The sequence below is a fragment of the Brachyhypopomus gauderio genome, chromosome 8 (assembly GCF_052324685.1).
Source record: "Brachyhypopomus gauderio isolate BG-103 chromosome 8, BGAUD_0.2, whole genome shotgun sequence".
NCBI classification, from domain to species: domain Eukaryota; kingdom Metazoa; phylum Chordata; class Actinopteri; order Gymnotiformes; family Hypopomidae; genus Brachyhypopomus; species Brachyhypopomus gauderio.
The window spans coordinates 5,597,428-5,616,681 of record NC_135218.1 but is presented as its reverse complement, the minus strand read 5'-3'; the positions used below and the strand labels follow the sequence as shown (position 1 = coordinate 5,616,681).

The 19,254-nt window shown below is 47.0% G+C and overlaps 2 protein-coding genes across 5 annotated transcripts in view; both read left to right on the top strand.

Annotated features, from left to right (window-relative positions):
• The window catches only part of sema3fa (sema domain, immunoglobulin domain (Ig), short basic domain, secreted, (semaphorin) 3Fa), a 37,200-nt gene extending 29,175 nt beyond the window's left edge, over nt 1-8,025 (top strand). For all 4 annotated transcript variants that reach the window (XM_077014006.1, XM_077014007.1, XM_077014005.1 and 1 more), the window contains 9 exons: nt 2,384-2,453; nt 3,288-3,432; nt 3,733-3,955; nt 4,119-4,207; nt 4,327-4,368; nt 4,499-4,656; nt 4,773-4,840; nt 4,955-5,088; nt 5,484-8,025. In XM_077014006.1, the coding sequence (XP_076870121.1) occupies nt 2,384-2,453; nt 3,288-3,432; nt 3,733-3,955; nt 4,119-4,207; nt 4,327-4,368; nt 4,499-4,656; nt 4,773-4,840; nt 4,955-5,088; nt 5,484-5,936 (1,382 nt within the window). In that variant the 3' untranslated portion in view covers nt 5,937-8,025. The remainder of the gene's footprint in view (nt 1-2,383; nt 2,454-3,287; nt 3,433-3,732; nt 3,956-4,118; nt 4,208-4,326; nt 4,369-4,498; nt 4,657-4,772; nt 4,841-4,954; nt 5,089-5,483) is intronic.
• Nucleotides 8,026-10,804: 2,779 nt separating this feature from the next.
• uba7 (ubiquitin-like modifier activating enzyme 7) overlaps nt 10,805-19,254 on the top strand; it is a 34,784-nt gene continuing 26,334 nt past the window's right edge. The window contains 13 exon segments of the mRNA XM_077014003.1: nt 10,805-11,054; nt 11,758-11,926; nt 12,454-12,588; nt 12,844-12,950; nt 13,182-13,272; nt 13,835-13,967; nt 14,156-14,253; nt 14,381-14,542; nt 15,010-15,174; nt 15,325-15,435; nt 15,651-15,731; nt 15,991-16,146; nt 16,350-16,515. Of these exon segments, the coding sequence (XP_076870118.1) occupies nt 11,011-11,054; nt 11,758-11,926; nt 12,454-12,588; nt 12,844-12,950; nt 13,182-13,272; nt 13,835-13,967; nt 14,156-14,253; nt 14,381-14,542; nt 15,010-15,174; nt 15,325-15,435; nt 15,651-15,731; nt 15,991-16,146; nt 16,350-16,515 (1,618 nt within the window). The 5' untranslated portion in view covers nt 10,805-11,010.

Genomic DNA, 19,254 nt, shown 5'->3' with positions numbered 1-19,254 from the left:
GACTTATAACCCCCACCTCTGGGCCTACACCCCCACCTGTGGACCAGACTTATAACCCCCACCTCTGGGCCTACACCCCCACCTGTGGACCAGACTTATAACCCCCACCTCTGGGCCTACACCCCCACCTGTGGACCAGACTTATAACCCCCACCTCTGGGCCTACACCCCCACCTGTGGACCAGACTTATAACCCCCCACCTCTGGGCCTACACCCCCACCTGTGGACCAGACTTATAACCCCCCACCTCTGGGCCTACACCCCCACCTGTGGACCAGACTTATAACCCCCCACCTCTGGGCCTACACCCCCACCTGTGGACCAGACTTATAACCCCCCACCTCTGGGCCTACACCCCCACCTGTGGACCAGACTTATAACCCCCCACCTCTGGGCCTACACCCCCACCTGTGGACCAGACTTATAACCCCCCACCTCTGGGCCTACACCCCCACCTGTGGACCAGACTTATAACCCCCCACCTCTGGGCCTACACCCCCACCTGTGGACCAGACTTATAATCCCCACCTCTGGGCCTACACCCCCACCTGTGGACCAGACTTATAACCCCCCACCTCTGGGCCTACACCCCCACCTGTGGACCAGACTTATAACCCCCCACCTCTGGGCCTACACCCCCACCTGTGGACCAGACTTATAACCCCCACCTCTGGGCCTACACCCCCACCTGTGGACCAGACTTATAACCCCCCACCTCTGGGCCTACACCCCCACCTGTGGACCAGACTTATAACCCCCCACCTCTGGGCCTACACCCCCACCTGTGGACCAGACTTATAACCCCCCACCTCTGGGCCTACACCCCCACCTGTGGACCAGACTTATAACCCCCCACCTCTGGGCCTACACCCCCACCTGTGGACCAGACTTATAACCCCCACCTCTGGGCCTACACCCCCACCTGTGGACCAGACTTATAACCCCCCACCTCTGGGCCTACACCCCCACCTGTGGACCAGACTTATAACCCCCCACCTCTGGGCCTACACCCCCACCTGTGGACCAGACTTATAACCCCCCACCTCTGGGCCTACACCCCCACCTGTGGACCAGACTTATAACCCCCCACCTCTGGGCCTACACCCCCACCTGTGGACCAGACTTATAACCCCCCACCTCTGGGCCTACACCCCCACCTGTGGACCAGACTTATAATCCCCACCTCTCCTCTGGACCAGACTCATGAAATACAGACTCATTTTGCAGCTCTGGCGTGGTCCAGAGGTGTGGTTTTGCCTGGAGATTGGTCCACTTCTGGAGAACTTTCATAGGAGTGGAGTCAGCAGGGGCTATGAAGCTCATTTGAAGTGTCCGTGATGGATAGTGTGACCATAGTGGTCCTCTAGAGGCTGACTTTTATATTTTCCGTCTGTCTGCCTCTAGTGGATCTGTTCTATGAGTTTAAAGGGCTAGAGGGTTGGGACTGACATATCTGGAGTTTTCAAGGTCAGACAGAAATCTCTGGGGTGATTCACCTAAAAATGTAAACTCTGAATGGTGAAACACACTTGTAATGGTGAAATACAGAAAATCTGCCGGTCCTGACAGAACACGCCGGCGTTTGGCCCGGCGCCCAGCGTTTGAGTGACGGGGCGACACGGGCCCTGGCCAATCACGCGAGCAGCCCCGCCCCTCCCCCGCTGCTGGTCCGCGGGTCTGCGCTCTCTGGGGGGCCGTGTGGTGCGCGCTGTGTCCGGATCGCTCCGCAGCGCCGCTGATCAGACGTCCTGCTGGCCCCTTCTTCTCGCGTGGAAAGAGTTCCCGCCTGAAAGTGCCGTGTGACCTCCAGCTCTCCCTCGTCAATTCAGGGCCAGGAAGGATTTCACGATCGTTTTCTTCGACTATGAAACATTTTGTACTGCTGCCTTGATCCCAAACGTCTGTGTCTGATCATCTGTGACTATCCCAGGCCTCTCCCCTCTGTGCCTGGTGGAACATCTCTATCTTCTGACTTCGTTCCTGTCTCTAGCGGTCTTTCTCTAACCGGAGGCCCTGTGTTACTCAAGCACATTCAGAATCATCTGTTGCATTGTGTTTCTCTCTTTCGTCTTGTTCCACTTGTTCCACTAGCCTTCTGAGGTTAATTTATTGTGTGTGCGGGCGTGTGTGTGTGTGTGCGTGTGCGCGCGCACGTGTGTGCTTGCGTGTGTGTGTGTGTGAGATGATGGTGGTGGAGGGGGGGGGGGGGGTGATTTTATTAGCTATTTTATTTCTGTTCCATTGCACTTTTGTTCCCTAGTCTTTCTCTCTGTCACTGACATTTGGCAGAGCAGAACACACACACACACACACACACACACACCTGCTCACAGCTCTGACTTCTGCTATCCTGAGTCCCAACTCTCTGCACTTTTTCCTTAGGTGACGTTTTCATCCAGAAGACGCAAGACACCAAGAATCCAGTCATCTACGGCGTCTTCTCCGTGTCTGGGTGAGTTCGCAGGAACCCCACTTCTCACCTGCCCGACCTCCACACTGATGGCGTTGGTAATGGAGCGGTGTTTCCTTTCCCACCCTAGCTGCCTTCGCCCCCCCCCCCCCGGAACGGCAGATTTAATGCAGCTGGAAGCCATTGCCGATCTATCATCGTTTATATAGTCTTCGCGAGACGCTCTGCCTGTTGCGGGAGTAAGAGAGATGCCGTGATCAGCTGTGTTGTGCCATTGCAATAGGAGCATTAAACTGCATTTGAATTTATGGAAGCCGTTCACCACCGCCGAGGCCCCGTGGGAAGGCAGCTGTACGCAGTCTGGACGTTTCTGATAGAGCTCGAGCGCAAAGCACCGTGGGTAAAGACGCAGGGCAGTGGCGGTGCCATGTGGGCGTGTGCCAGTGGTCTCGGCCCTGTAGGTGTTTTCGATTAAGTCGGAAAAGCTTCCAGGCCCTGGCCGAGCTCGAGGAACCTGAGCACACACAGCTCCACGCTAATGAGAAGCGTGCGTTCTCTTCTCCTGGAGGGCAGATGTAGCTTCGTCACGCTCGCTCTGTGTGTGCCCCCCCCCCCCCCCCCCCCCCCCTCCAAACCCCCCCATCATCCATGTGATTAACATGTACTTTTGTGTGGGCGGCAGGGAAGACCGTTCAGAATGAGTGTGTGAGTGATTCTTACATGCGTTTGAACGGTTCGGTGCATCAGTGCATAATCGAGGCCCCCTCTCTTCCTCCCTCTCTTTTCTTCCTCCCTCTCTTTTCTTCCCTCTCTTTTCTTCCTCCCTCTCTTCTCTTCCTCCCTGTTCTCTCCTGCTCTCCTGATCTCCTGTTCTAGCTCGGTTTTCAAGGGATCGGCCATATGTGTTTATTCTATGGCGGATGTGCGGATGGTTTTCAACGGTCCGTTTGCTCACAAGGAAGGGCCGAACTACCAGTGGATAGCCTACCAGGGGAAGATCCCCTACCCTCGGCCTGGGACGGTGAGTACACACACACACACACACCCACACACACACACACACACGCAGATGAGTCACGCATGCATCAGTTTAGACCGTCCAAAAGCCAACAGGTGTTTTTCATACAGCTCACCCTTCCAGTATGAAGTCTCCTCTCCCGTTTTATCGTCATTTATCGTTCATTCTGGAAACTGTGTGATAGTCACTCCTCTTTCACTTTAAAACGACTAACACCATCACTTTCTATCAGAGGTCTGACGGACACATTCAGATGTGCACGCGCTACAGCACAGCCTGTAAATCTGTGTCCTTTCACCCCAGTGTCCGGGAGGGACATTCACCCCCAACATGAAGTCCACTAAAGATTACCCGGACGAGGTCATCAACTTCATGAGGAACCACCCCACCATGTACAACGCCGTCTATCCAGTCCATAAGCGCCCCCTGGTGGTGCGCACCAATGTGGATTATGAGTTCACGAGCATCACCGTGGACCAGGTTACAGCTGCTGATGGCAGCTACGAGGTGCTTTTTCTCGGAACAGGTGAGACCTTCTCCGCTCTGAGCGTATAACCCATCAGTCAAACTGATGCGTCTGACATGTTGATCGATCGCACAGCACATGAAAGGAACAATTTTACTGAACCTTCACTGGTCATGTGTTGCTTCGCCTGTCTGAGTCAAAGCTCTGCTCCTCTCAATCCCAGACAGAGGAACTGTACAGAAGGTCATAGTTCTGCCTCGAGATGACCTCCAGACTGAAGAGCTGGTTCTGGAGGAGGTGGAGGTGTTTAGGGTGAGTCTGCACATTTCAGTGTACAGTATTTCTTCATTTATCACTTTGTTGCATTTGTTCAGACACCAAGAAAAACGACGAAGATTTTAAACCGAAACTGTCGTTATTCTGTCCTGCAGGTTCCCACGCCAATAACCACAATGAAGATTTCCCCCAAAAGAGTAAGAACCATCGACGCTTTTACTCACAAACACTTCAATACTCGACTTCCTTTCTCTGAACGTCTAACAAACAAATCGATAAACAAAATGGCGTGAGAAGTGACCACTATGTTGCCCTTTCCCTCCACAGCAACAGCTGTACGTGAGCTCGGCGGTGGGGGTCACGCACCTGGCCCTGCACCGTTGTCACGTGTACGGGGAGGCGTGCGCTGACTGCTGCCTGGCCCGCGACCCCTACTGCGCCTGGGACGGAAAGTCCTGCTCCCGCTACTCGGCCAACCAGAAGAGGTGAGGGGCGGCAAGCGCCGCGCTGCCATTGGTTTGTTGGATGGTGGGGAGGGGTTGGGGCAGGTTTCCAGCCAACCAGATGTTTGTTTGAACGTTGCGTGCGTCTGTCGTGCCAGGCGAAGTCGGCGGCAGGACGTGAAGTACGGTAACCCCATTAGACAGTGCCGAGGGTACAACTCTAACGGTGAGGCCTGGATCACACGCAGCAGTGTAGTACTGTGTGGTGAATACGTCCGCATTAGAAGATGCTTACTTAAGTTTTAAGTTTTGTTTGTTTGTTTTCCTTATTCAACGCCAGCCAATAAGAACACTCTGGAGGCGGTGCAGTATGGAGTAGAGGGGAGCACTGCTTTCCTGGAGTGCCAAGCCAGATCTCCTCATGTTTCAATCAAATGGCATTTTCAGAAGGAGAACAGCGACAGGAGGAGGGAGGTGTGTACTGCACCCTCACACATCATCACTTTATCAGGCCTTACAGCAATGGCCACCCATGTCACCGCTGTATCGGTATTAGACACACGCTTTCTGCTTAGTAATTATGGAAGCTCATCAGAATTGTGCATGTTTCAAAATCTCTGCTGGTGAATATAGCAATTTTCTGATTTGCCAATCATGATGCTTTAAGCTGAGAGTTTTAAGGAATACATTTTGTCTTTTCACCAACATACAACTCATGTTAGGAAGCTTGAAAATGTGAAAGAAACTAAAATACGTTGAATTGCAGAATAATGAACACACATGGCACATATACATTGAACATGAAGTTGTCATATGAACGTATATTCCGTGGTTATGTGTGTGAATCTTCTGTGCGTTCTCTCGGGAAGATCCGCTCGGACGGCCGGGTGGTGCGGGCGGAGCAGGGCCTCCTCCTGCGTTCACTCCACCTGGCGGACGCCGGCACCTACCAGTGCACCTCCACCGAGAAGAACTTCAAACACACCCTGGTCAGGCTGCAGCTGGTCGTGCTGCCCGCCCGCACCGTCAACAGCATCCAGGCGGAGGCGGGGCTTCCGGCCGGCCCCGCCCCTCCCCCGCCCCCGCCCGCCGGCGCCTGGACCCCCAGCGCCGAGCAGTACAAGGACCTGCTGGCCATCCTGAGCCAGCCCGAGATGGGCCTCATCGACCAGTACTGCCAGGACTACTGGCAGCTGGGGAACGACCCGGACAGCGCGGCCCCCCCGCGCCCCAAGAAAGACTCGCAGGAGCCCAAGGACACACAGCGCAAACCACGCAACAGGAGACACCACGAAGGCCAGGGGGGCACGGCGGAGACATGAGCAGCTGGAGGAGACCCGGCCGTGCGTTCCTACCCCTCCGAACATGCATGCACATACAGCACACGCGCCGTTTCACCACTAGAGGGAGACCTCGTACCTGGCGACAGAAAACGTCAGACATGCCAATAAGTTACAAACCAAACTGGAACGTGGCCAAAGGACTTAGGGCCACATTAGATCATCACGTGGTGAGAATAGGCAGTATTTATTGTAGGTTGTACATAGTTAGACTCTGTGGATATCTTTGTACTGAGAGCACAAAAAAGTGACAAAAAAAGCAGTTTTGTGTATAGATCCTTCTGTGCGAATATTTTGTTATTATTGTTATTCTTCTTATAGTATATTTATTATTATAGTGTTATTGTCATAAATAACTGTGTGATTGTAACATGAGCAATGGCAAAGGTTTAACTCCACGCTTTGTACACTGAATATACAAAACACCTTACAGGTGTCCTTAATAGGACACCATACAACGTACAACCAGGCATGAGTTGTAATACCGATGTTTTGAAAACACAGTTGTACGGAGTCGTTATCAGACGTCATGAGCTCTGCATAAGTCACGCTCCATTTGACACTTTAATGAATCACCTGTGTCTAAACTCAGAACGGGTTTTAGCCAGATGTTTTTTTTTGTTTGTTTATTATGTTGTTGTTGTTTGGTTGACCCTCCCTCCCCGAACGCTATCGCTGACTAAGCCGTTAGTCATGGACAGGAGAGCTATTCCTAATAAAATCCCTGCTCTGTGTGCATTTTAGCTATTTGTAAATGCTTACATACACATTTTTTTAGGCATTATGTTCAGGCAGGGCTGCTGCCAGAAAGAGGCTGTTGATTGTGGAGTTGAAGAGACTGGCAGGGCACAGAGTGCAAAACGTGCTCCAGTCAGCGGACCAACTTCTTAGTTCAACCCTTCACAAAATACAGGTGCTTCAGTTCACTATGGTGGCCTGCGTGGGTCTAATGTGATGTAATCATGAGGCTGTTCGTAAGCTGCAGCCTTGATGGACAGTTTGACTGCTAACGCTGTGTTGAGTGGAACCTCAATCTTCATGCACATGTACCCGGACTGAAAACCCACATGGTCGTCAAATGAGTTGGATAATCCCAGGTACATTTCATTGAATCGATCTGTCAATCCAGAGCGTCTGTGCACAAGTAACCTGTGACATCCCGCGATGATCTACGCAGGAGAAAAGGTTCCTCTGTTCCTCTGTTTGTAATGGTCCTGATCTTCCATATGTCTATATGACAATGAGCATAAAGTTCATGTCTTCTGTCAGTCAACGAGTTTGGTTCAAGTGCTTACTAATCCTATATTTTTCTTTGAATTTAGTTTACCAGGTTATTTGTAAATAGTACGTACACATTTCCGTACGCACAAGAGACATTACATAATGCATTACATAATTACATCATTACATAATGCACCTGATTCAGATCAGGGCATTTCTACTTCTGCTGTTCCAATACAGAATTCTGGCAGGCAAAAACATACTGGCCAGGTGTGCGGTGTCAGTTATAGCCTTATAGGAACGAGTCAAAGGAAGCACTTTTAACCTCTTTTATTTGACTGTCATTAAGCTAAAACGAAGATGAGCTTTGGGACGATTCGTTTGATTTTTGCATGAAATGTATTTGTCTTGTTCAAGTAAATTAGTCCAAACCCAAATGTGTTGCTATGTAGATGTTTATGGATGGTCTTTTATGTGAGAATGACTTTATGTGAAAATACCACTACAACAAGACAGTGAGACAGGTTCGAGGACAGGAGACGGTTTTAAGCACAAGGTGTTAAGAAGCTCAGTGAACTTCTGTATCTCTCTTGCTCCCCTTGTGTACTTGTTTAAAATGTGTAAGCAGGCTGCTTCAAATGACTGTTGTTCTCCGTTTGTAATACATTATACATCATGTGTTTTGTCTTTTCTTTGACTGCATTTTTTTATATTTTGTGGAAAACACATTGGGACTAGATGTAATTCAAAGTTAATGTACTGACTTTACTATGCTTTTTTTTTCTTTCATTGTTGTTGTTGATTAATTAAAATTCTATATTTTATAACATAAAAAGTGGATACAAGGTCAGAGACCCTCATTCTCTCTTCATTAAAAATACCACTAGATGGCGCTAGTGCGGTGGATGGATGAATGCAGCCTTGAGCTACAGCCTCGTTCATGGAAGAATTGATAGTTTGCGCCTCTGCTCCATAGATGGGATATATTTGCACCTGAGGAGTTAGGACACCGGTTGTGAGATCAAGCTCGCAGTCATGGGCCTGTCAGAAGAGAGTGTTGTTGGTTGCTTAAATCTTCATTTAGGTTGTGATAAACTATGGCAAAAGAGGACAGGTCTGGGACAATAGGGACAATTTTTTATGGAGGAAGAGGAAGAGGAGTAACAAACAGTAGGACTGGTAGACAGGAGCACAGGAAATGACACTGAGACAAGAGGGGGTGTGATGAGCAGCTTTGACTGTTAGACGTATAGACTCGGAAGCAGGTGATTTTGACTTACCCTAAGGATGGTTGTCCACAGAACAGCCCCTGAAGTGTGAAGTGAGTTCTTCAGGGGACTCCTCTGCTGATGAACTCATCAGTAAAATTCCCAGCCACCCCTGAGTCCGTTAGAGGTGAAGAAACAACAACCTGGATAGTGGAGAACACCTGGCAAGGCAAAAGGGTTGAGGGGTAAGTAGCACAACTATCCAGAGTACTTAGCCCAGTGGGCCATGAGCTGAGCTCTGTTGGTGTGGATGGATTGGGCCCGGAAGGGCTTTTTGGAAACGTGTTTGCCGCAATAGACCCAAAACTTGAGCTCCGGGATTAAGGTGAGTAATTTCTAACTGCGATGGTTCATGGGAAGATTTTCGACAGGAAGTAGCGTCTAGGTGAACTAGGTGATTATTTCCTCCAGGTCGCTCTGCTCATGTATGTGTGACATCTTGGTCTTCTCTGGTCCTTGCGGAAGACTTCCTGCCTCTAGAAACAGCGATGGTAGTCAGAGGCAGAGTGTTGGTCCTGTTTTAATCCCTCATTGCCCTCTACGGGACGATGAAAGATGGTCCATTATACGTTGATGAACATGTTGTCGTTGTGAGTCTCCTCCTCTGTCCCACAATCCAGTCAGCAACGTGATAACAGTGGATATCTGTAGGAGAATAGTGATGTGCAAATGGCAGAGAGCAGGAGAAAAACTCAATATTCACATTGTACGTTTATGACAGACGCCTGCAAAACTTGAACTTACAAAAGTGCTTTGTCATCTTCTCAAATAATGCATCTTAGCCAATACAATGGGTTAAAGTCCAAGATACCACAGAACTAGGACACTGTTAGGTACAGGAGTCAATGCTGTTGCCTAGAAAGAATTACCAAATTAACATAATAACAATAACTACAATACCACACTATTGGTGTTGTAAGGGTACCATTAATCAATAGTAGTGCAATATGATATTTCCATAAGGGAAGGATTAGTGAGTACTTAAAATACGACACAAACAGACATGTCTTCAGTCTGCGTTTGAACACAGCCAGACAGGCGGTGGAAGATTCTAACATCTGGGAGCCAGGACAGTAAGAGAAGAGGATGCAGACATGGGGTAACTGGTAAGTACAGCGGTGGGGTGATTATCCAACTGTGGATTCTTCTTGGACCAGGAGACGGGGGGGGGGGGGTCACGATGTCACGCTGCAGCATTCTGGATCAATTATACGATCCAGTGTACAATCTCACGGAGACTTCTCAAAGATTTCTATGCATTGTCAACAAAAGGAATACATTGAAAAGTATCTTATTTGCTGTAGTTGTACAAAGATCAGGAAACAGGCGTATCTATGTGGTTGTAGCAGGACAGATGCGTGAGGCGAGGGTAGGAGTTGCACTTCTTCAAAATCCAAACCAACCAAAAACAAGCGAAAAGAGTGTTGTAGCACTTTAAATTACTTCTCATAGCACAAATACCTAAATAGTCCACAATCTCAGTTTATAATAAATGCGAGCAAATAAAGTTCACAGCTCCACGTAGCTCTTTAGACACAGCACTGGACACCGGGACCTGCTGGCTTACATTGGAGGGGGAGAATGAGAAACAGGTGTAGTTCTACAGGAGGTCAGACTACCTACACAGAATCAACTCCCACAATTCTGTGATCATCCTCAATCCACTGATATGGTTTTCATTTTGAGACCACTGGTGTGGCAGGTCTTGATGGTGTCTGGGCTCTGGCCAACTTCATGTATGGAAGCAAGCATTTGCCTTTTAAAGCTGCACTGTGGGAGACGGCAACATTTTGACAACAGACTAGATACTTCTGGGTTAAAAAAAAACATGTTTGGTCTTTACTTTCACATTTTAGTGGGGGGAAAACAGATATATGAAAATACCAAGCCAACAAGCAAAAGGAATAATACCAAAAACACAAAAGAGGAAAACAGAAAAAAGATCTTATGGAAAAATAACACTCAGTACTCAGCAGTGGGATTTCATGAAGAGTAGAACTAAAATCCAGGTTTAAATACTACAAATAAATGATAGTAAATAATAAATATGTGAGATAGATAAATTATCTGCTGACTTAGGGAAGTATCAAGGAAGTACACTATATCTGCTATCTGTTAATTGCTGGTGATGGTTAGGGTTAGGGTTAGTAATGGTAATTGCTATCTGAGTGTATACACTAAATGTCTTGGTCTGAATTTATGTGAATTTTATTTAACCTTTGCTCAGTTTTTGCTTTCACTCCAGTCTCAAGTCTGCAGCGCCATCTTGTGGTCCAGTCAGCGAAGTACGACGTTATTTAATAAATAATCGCTATTTGATACAAATTTAAAGCGAATCTGGAAGACATCCCGTATTTCTTTGCTACTTGCTTGTGATTTCGACACTGAAATAATATAGAAGAACATATTAGAGGCAGCGTTTATGAAGTAAGACCGAAAGCGGAAATAACATGAGGATTATGATGTACTTTCTTTTTCTCAATCGGAAGGTAAAGCGTTGCGGCTTGACGGCCTGTCGTTTCATTTAACACCAATAGTTCAATAGTCCGGTGTGTGTTTGAGAAGATATGGAACAGAGTGACATCGACGAGGGCTTATATTCACGACAACTGTAAGTATTTCACACCAAAGAACTGAAGAATGAATGAATGAATGAAGCATTCAGCGTTATGTTCCTGGTGGAGGGCAGTACACAGACCAGAAGAGTGACTCGACTGAAACCGGGAGAAAGTGAAAGTGGGGGGTTATTCATTTATGGGTTTTTATAGTAAGCTAAGTGAAATACTTTACAGAACGTATTTTACTGAAATAAAATACTGTCAGTCTGTGGATTCTTAATTAAAGCACCAGTAAAACTAGCGAGCATTAGTGTCAGAAGTGACAGTCAAGGACACAGAGTCAGAGCTGCTGTGGCCCTAGTGGTTATTCCAGTAGATGTTCACTACTGTACAGTAGGTTAGTCTTTCTAGGCTATGTTATCCCACTTAATTCATATATTAATAGCAATAATTATTCTCTTTCACAAAAGAGTGGAAATGTAATTGCTAATGTTGTATTTGTTATGTATTTATGACCCCTGTAGTCATGTATCAAAACATTAACTTTAACATAAATAACATGCAAACATTATTTTCTTTTTTTTCTTTTGAGATGATTTTCGACTTTAATGGTTAAACGCCTCGAGCTGAATAAACCCTATAAGCTTAGGCTACAAATGAAGTGCTGGATTACCTGACAGACTGAGACGGGTTAGTCTAGACTAGTTAGACTGAGGTTAGTCTCGGTTCTGAAGTCATTGTGGATCACCTCCACAGGTACGTGCTGGGCCATGACGCCATGCGCAGTATGGGCGCGTCGCGCGTGCTGATTGCAGGAATGAAGGGTCTCGGGGTCGAGGTAGCCAAGAACGTGGTTCTGGCTGGGGTCGGTTCGGTCACCATCCAGGACCAGGGCACCGCTGAGTGGAGAGACCTCTCCTCCCAGGTAATGGGCATCTGAAATCCTAAATACACCTTCTGGCTCACACTTCAGGTAACGGAGCCCCTTATCAAACTTGTGCTCAGGGCCCCAGAATAGTCGGTTCTGCCTCTGTGGACTGGATAGTTTTAGGTAGCGTAATACGTTCAACCTGTGACACTTTGGAAAATCTCCAACAACAGTGTTGTGCCTGACACTCGCACGCTGCGTCACAACACACACAGCCAGACTGTCAACACTCTGCTGAGAATCGTCTACCACCTAGATAATACACCGTAAGCAGTACGTGGAACAAACCCAACCAGTGATTCGTGGAGCAGAGGACAGGTGACGTTGCCCATGGCAACAAATGTGCAACAGTTCTATAGTATACTAGGTACATTCTTTTGCAACATAAGCTGTACGTAGTAAATCCGCAAGCTAAGCTAGGCACAAAGAATGTGGGTTTGTGCAGGTGAGTGTATATGTAATAAAATCATTTATAACATGTTTAGATGTCATAATGCTTTCCTGTTCTCTTCTGGTGTTTGCAGTTTTACCTGAGGGAGAGTGATTTGGGTCAGAACCGTGCGTCTTGTTCTGAGAAACACCTCGCTCTTTTAAATAGCCACGTTCGAGTGTCCAGCCACACGGAAGCTCTAAATCGGGACTTCCTGAGGCACTTCCAGGTGGGCGTGGCTTCAGCTGAACTCCTTTTTACCTCTGACTTCTGAACTTCACCGTCTCCACGTAATGGCTCACAGTCGCGAGTCTCCACCTGTGTCCACTGAGAGCTTCTTTAGGTCAGAAGAGCTCAGGTTCACGAGGCCCGCGTGGTTGGATCCGAAGTGGGCGGCCGGCCTCAGCAATGAGTCACGCGCTGTTCTTGCATTTCTTTCCATGTCTGACAACACTGGGGACGGTTCTGTTGGACACGGGTCCAGGTGGTGGTTCTCACAGACTCGTCCCTGGAGGAGCAGCGGTGGGTGGGGGCGTTCTGCCACGCCAACGCCATCCGCTTCATCGTGGCGGACACCAAAGGCCTTTGTGGGTAAGAATAATGGTTACGTATAACTCTGCGTAACCGCCAAATCTGCTAAGGAAAACATTCTAGCTCACGTTAACGTATATGGATCTCATATGTGCCAAGACACATTGTGAATGTTTTCATTGGCGTGGTTAGTGCTTCGTTAGTAACCGTCCGTTAGACATGCTGTCTTGATTTCATTGCGAGATGGATGTGGCTGTGTTCTAATTGTTTCTGTTCGTGACGTGTTCGCAGGCAGCTGTTCTGCGACTTTGGTGAAAGGTTTGAGGTCAGGGACATCACCGGGGAGCCAGCCAGAACATCCATGATAGCGCACATCACCAAGGTGACGGCAGGACTGTCTGTCATGAGCTTGAGTCTCGTCTAACTCAGCTGCTACTGTAAAGAATAAAGTTAAACCTAACAAGGACAAAAATAAAAAAAATACTAAAATGAAAATATGAAATTAAATATATTGAAATGAAAATAAAGACATTGTGACCAAAGCAATAAAAAATTTGCTTTTCATGGAGAATAAGCATTAGACCTCAGTATTAGATATTCAATACATTATCTAATATGAAAACAAATATGTTAAACTTGGTCTGTGGCAAGGCCTTGTTCTGATTGGTTATTGGTTGTACGTGTGAGCTGATTGGTTGTTTGTAGGCAGCCGTATGCTTTGATTAGTCTATTGTTGGTGTTTCATTATTTACAACATACTGTGTAATTATTATTCAAATGCAATGTAATTACATATTCCAGCATAATGAATTTATTAGGGTATATTAATAGACCAATGGGAGTGAAAAAAGGAGGAAACCAGTTAGTATGTCATTTTCAGATGAGTGAATGTGATCAAATGAGAAGGTGTGTGAATTGTAAACACGTAGCGTGTCTCCCTACAGGGACGTCCTGGAGTAGTGACCTGTACTGATGATCAGGGCCATGACTTCACAGACGACATGTTGGTCACGTTCTCTGGGGTTCAAGGCATGACAGAGCTAAACAGCTCTGGGCCTGTTGAGATTAAAGTGATTGGTGAGTTATACGCAAACTCTGAAGAAGGTATATAGAAATGAATATATAATTATGATTCTGAAAGTGGTCATTATGGAAATTAAATATAACCACGATGATTATGTTAGATTTGAAAAGCTCTCATGGTGTTGCTGAGGGTTGCAACAATGGATTTGAAAAGCGGCCCTAACCCTTCGTATGTGTTGTAGATAATCACTCCTTCAGTGTTTGCGACACTTCAGAGTTCTCCGAGTACGTGAAGGGCGGCGTGGCGACTGAGGTGAAACAGTCCAAGATGCTGAACTTTGTAAGGACCATCTTCTGTTCACCCCAGCCATGACAAACACCCCAAGACTCATTCACCACAACATTCACAGATCAGAATGCATAAGTGGGCACAATGTCAGGTTTCCTTACTTTGCCGTGTCGGTCAGTTGCCCCTGGACGCCGCTCTAGAAGACGTGCTGAAGAACCCAGAGCTGCTGGTGATCACAGACTACGGGAAGGTTCCCAGACACCAGACCCTGCACCTGGGCTTCTGGGCCCTGCACGACTTCGTGGGGAAACACGGCCGGATGCCCGTACCCAGGAACCAGGTCAGAACCAGAGGAACACTCCTCTAGCGTCCTCTAGAGGCCAGTTACACCGTCATCCAGTCTGAGGAATGGAAGTGAGTTTGGCGACATCAGCTTCTCTGAGGCAGTTATTGGATTTTGAAACAGGATGGGATCAGCTTGAACTGAACTCTTGACCTCTTGACTGCCAGACTCCCTGCCACAGATTTCTGGAGATATCTGGACAATTTGTTCAGTTAATTAAAAATTATCAGTTTCATTTTCCGTGTTCATAACATAGTATTAGGCAGAAGCAAACACATATCGACCAGCTCACTAAGTCACCAGTGCACAAATTAGTGCCATTATCAACAAGAACACTCTTGCATGTATGCCGTGTTTGACCCATATATGCAGTGTTTGACCCATATATGCCGTGTTTGATCCAGACTCCACATATGTAGTCTTGTGGCTGGTCTCACTGTGTCTGAATGTTGCCTCCCACCAAGGCGGACGCTGAGTCTCTGGTTGCCATGGCGAGAAAGCTCAGTGCAGATGCGAAGTTAGATAAGTTCGACGAGGACGTGGTGCGCAAGCTGTCCCTGGTAGCCAATGGCGATTTGGCTCCTGTCAACGCTTTCATTGGAGGACTAGCTGCCCAGGAAGTGATGAAGGTGAGGAAGACTATGGCAAAATCTTCACAGCGAATAAATAATATGATATGATTATGACATGATATGTAATAATTGTAATGATGTATGATTATGTAATAATTTGATGACACTAAAATGACACTTTTTCTCCACTGTGTGTGTGCTGGTCAGGCCTGTAGTGGGAAGTTCAGCCCACTCAGACAGTGGCTCTATTTTGATGCTCTGGAGTGTCTTTGTGACCAGGAGGGTGACGAGCGTCTGACGGAGGACACGTGTGCTCCAGTAAGAACCTCTCACATTCTGGGCCTCAGGTTGTCTGGGTGGAACGTGCCTTAGCCGCATACTGCTGTTATCTCTTCTGTTTGAAACTGGTTACACATTTTCAATTACTGTCAACCAAGATAACTTGGTTTGAACTCCTGAGTCTCAGGAATAAGGCTGAGTTGATATAAATGTTGAGCTGTTTGTAGTCTCAGGACACTGTTCTTCCCTCACAGAGAAACAGTCGCTATGATGGACAGATAGCCGTGTTTGGCTCTGACTTCCAAGAGAAGATAAAGAAGCAGAGATATTTTCTTGTGAGTGTTGTTCCACTTATTACCAGGAGAGGGCGCCATTGCCTTTGCTGCCCTTTTGCGCGGAACTCACCTCCCCCAGGAAGTGAAGCTCCCTCAGTTTGTGCTTAGTTTTGAGTTTATGTTAAAATGACTGCAGAGGAAATGGTTCCCTGGCCAAATACTCTGAATACTCAACCGTGTCTAACAGTGTGGTTCAGGTTTTTAGCTATACACTGGCCATACATCATGTATGTCCTTGCAAACATTTCTGTATATTTAGGTGGGTGCAGGAGCTATTGGCTGTGAGCTGCTGAAAAACTTCGCCCTGATTGGCCTCGGTGCTGGAGAGGGCGGGCACATCACTGTGACTGACATGGACTCCATCGAGAGGTCCAATCTCAATCGGCAGTTCCTGTTTAGGTCGGAGGATATTGGGGTATGAAAATTCAGCAAAATGTTCACAGGGACTGTTCATCAAATAGAAAAAAAAACAGGAATTTTTGGACAGAGTTCCTCCATCTGTGTGAAATGTCCTGTTTCTCTGGATAGCTTATGCATTTCACTACAATACACTTACTAGTCATGCGCGCATGTGTGTGTGTGTGTGTGTGTGGGTGTGTGTGTGTGTTTATACCACAGAGGCAAAAGTCAGAAGCAGCAGCTGAGGCCGTTCAGAAGATGAACCCCAGCGTGAACATCACAGCGCACAACAACCGCGTGTGTCCAGAGAGTGAGGGCGTCTACACACAGCACTTCTTCAGTGGCCTGGACGCAGTGGCCGCCGCCCTGGACAACGTGGAGGCGCGTGAGTGACCCCGGGCCCTTCAGAACCTCCGCTCACACACACTGCAAAAGGCCCTGCTGCAGCTCACAGGACACAGCAGCACACACAGGACACAGCACACACAGGACAGGACACAGAACAGAGCAAACAGGACACAGCATACAACAGACCGCACACACAACACAGCACACACAACTCAGCACAGTGCCCATGTGCCACACCAGGCGTCCAGAACTCATCCTGCTGCTCATTGCTGTGCATGCAACAAATATACTGTCATCTCTGTAATGAATGAATGAATGAATGTTTTCAATTTATATAGCGCCTTATCTAGATACCCAAGGCGCTTTACAATTGTTAACACAGCTACGTTACAGACAACCAATCACACACCGGCGAGAAGCGGCAGCCTATTGCGCACAGCGTACTCTCTACCGGGATCCACAGCCCCCTGGGGGACTGAATGGGGTGCAGGAAGGGGAGAGAGGACAGACCCTAGTGGCAGAGCACCATCCACCACTGGGCACACAAGCACACACACATTCATGCACACACACTCAGACGACAACTTGTTTTTATTGAACAGAGAGAGACACAGACACACACTCAGGGAGAGACACAGACTCAGGGAGAATTTGTCTGGGACTGCCAATTTACCTAACCTCCATGTTTTTGGACTGTAATGTGTGTGTGTGTGTGTGTGTGTGTGTGTGTGATGACTGCACTGTCATCTCTGTAGTGTGTGTGTGTGTGTGTGTGTGTGTGTGTGTGTGATCATCTCTATAATAGTTAGGGATGCACCGAAATGAAAATTCTTAGCCGAAACCGAAAACCAAAAATGAGGAAACCAAGGCCGAAAGCCGAAAACCGAAACACCGAAATACATAAAGCACTTTGAGTTACATGTATGTATGAAAGGTGCTATACAAATAAAGATTATTATTATTATTATGCCAATTATTAGTAACATTGGATTTATGGCTAACCTCACTAAAATCAAGGCATTGCTATTCAAAGAATAAATCAACTACAAAATTTGATTTGTATATATTTATTTAGCACTGACATTACAGTAATGCATATTATAAAATAAAATTAGTGGTGGGCCGTTAACGGCGATACCGCTGACAACGGCCGACCACTAATTAAATTAAACTCGCTTGCAGACCGTTTTTATCTGAGAGGATAAATATATGTATTTTATACGAGTTAAATTTAGTTATAACTGACTGGCCTGAAAGATAAATATAAATTCTCTCATAAAAACGTGAGTTGCAACAACATTAAACAGCTCAGGTAAACACACTTCTGAGAAATGTCGTCTGCTCGGCAAAACATAACGGGGCTCAATGTGCTCGCCCTATCCGGACGGGATTAGTTTCTCAGGGGGTCCTGGGGTAATTTTCTCTTTTACGGGGGGTCCTCTGTGATTTTAATCCCGTCCGGAACGAGCATGTCCGTGTTTTTCTCAGACGTCCTCAGAGAAAATTACAGGCGGAATTACCTACTGTTTTTCGCTGTACTCCGTGGTCGTCTGGTAATTTTAGTCCCGTCCGGATCCACATGTCTGAGTTTATACATGCAGACATCACCTCGCGTTTAATAAAACAGCTATATGTCCACTGCCACGCACCGTAGTTACACGTTGGGCGCGCGTTTTCACGGAGATCCCCGTAAAGACAGCGGCGAGCGAAAATGGATTTACTGGATTTTTTAATGGATTTATTTTATTTTATTTAACGGATTTATTTAGCTATTTACATTCATCAGCGATTTTTTATAATGTGTTTTCTGTATTGGTTTAACAAAATAGCTTAGCTTAAACGGAGATCTTAAATGCTGAACTGAACAGTAGTAAAGTTAAAAGTTAAAAAGGAATCATCAGAGTTGGCAGTGTGACATTATTAAACATGCTATCACGTGACAAGGCGATGTCATGTGACCGAAAAAGCCAAAAACTCACGGGTCCTCCTGTTTTTTCAATTGCTGTCCGGATGCAAGAGTTTTATCACTGAGTACAAGGGTGAAATATTTTTCACATACGTCCCCCTGAAAAACTAATCCCGTCCGGATAGGCAACGAGTTCCATAATTTTTGGTGTAATGTCTTTTGCCACGGCGCCATCACTGGAAAACTTTTTTGCTAGCTTTATCCAAATAAGCGCGTGCAGGTGGCGATTTTTGCTTGCGTCACAGCACATTGTTTCGGCCGTGTTGTTTCGGTGATGAAAGTATTTCGGCCGAAAACCGAAAATGCAAATTTAAGCCATTTCGGCCGAAAATTTTCGGTGGCCGAATTTTCGGTGCATCCCTAAAGCCTGCTTTATACCTCCGGACACGGACGAATTTCGTCCGTCCGTACCAAACGTAGCCTCCGTAGGGGGCCACTATACCTCTTTCCGTTTCCAACGTTGTTATGATTTTTTTAAATACATCCTCTAGAGGGCAGTATAGTCAAATTTCCGGCACCAGCGCACCAGCAATCTCCTCCCAGCTGTTTTTGCATCGCTGTTTATCGCGATGACCTGGCACCGTAGCAGAATGTAGCCTCTAACCAACTCGCAAAGTTTCTCTTCTAACTCGAGCGTCATTTTTTAAAGTCCAGTACTCTTCTTCATTGATTTTCCCGAATTGGTGTACGTTCGATGCTTCTGACTCTCTACTGCCCCCTGATTTGCGGTTTATATTGCTCCGTTACTACGGATTCGTAAGCGCTCTGGCAACGGACCCACTGACGGATGAAACGACCTCCGGAACCGGA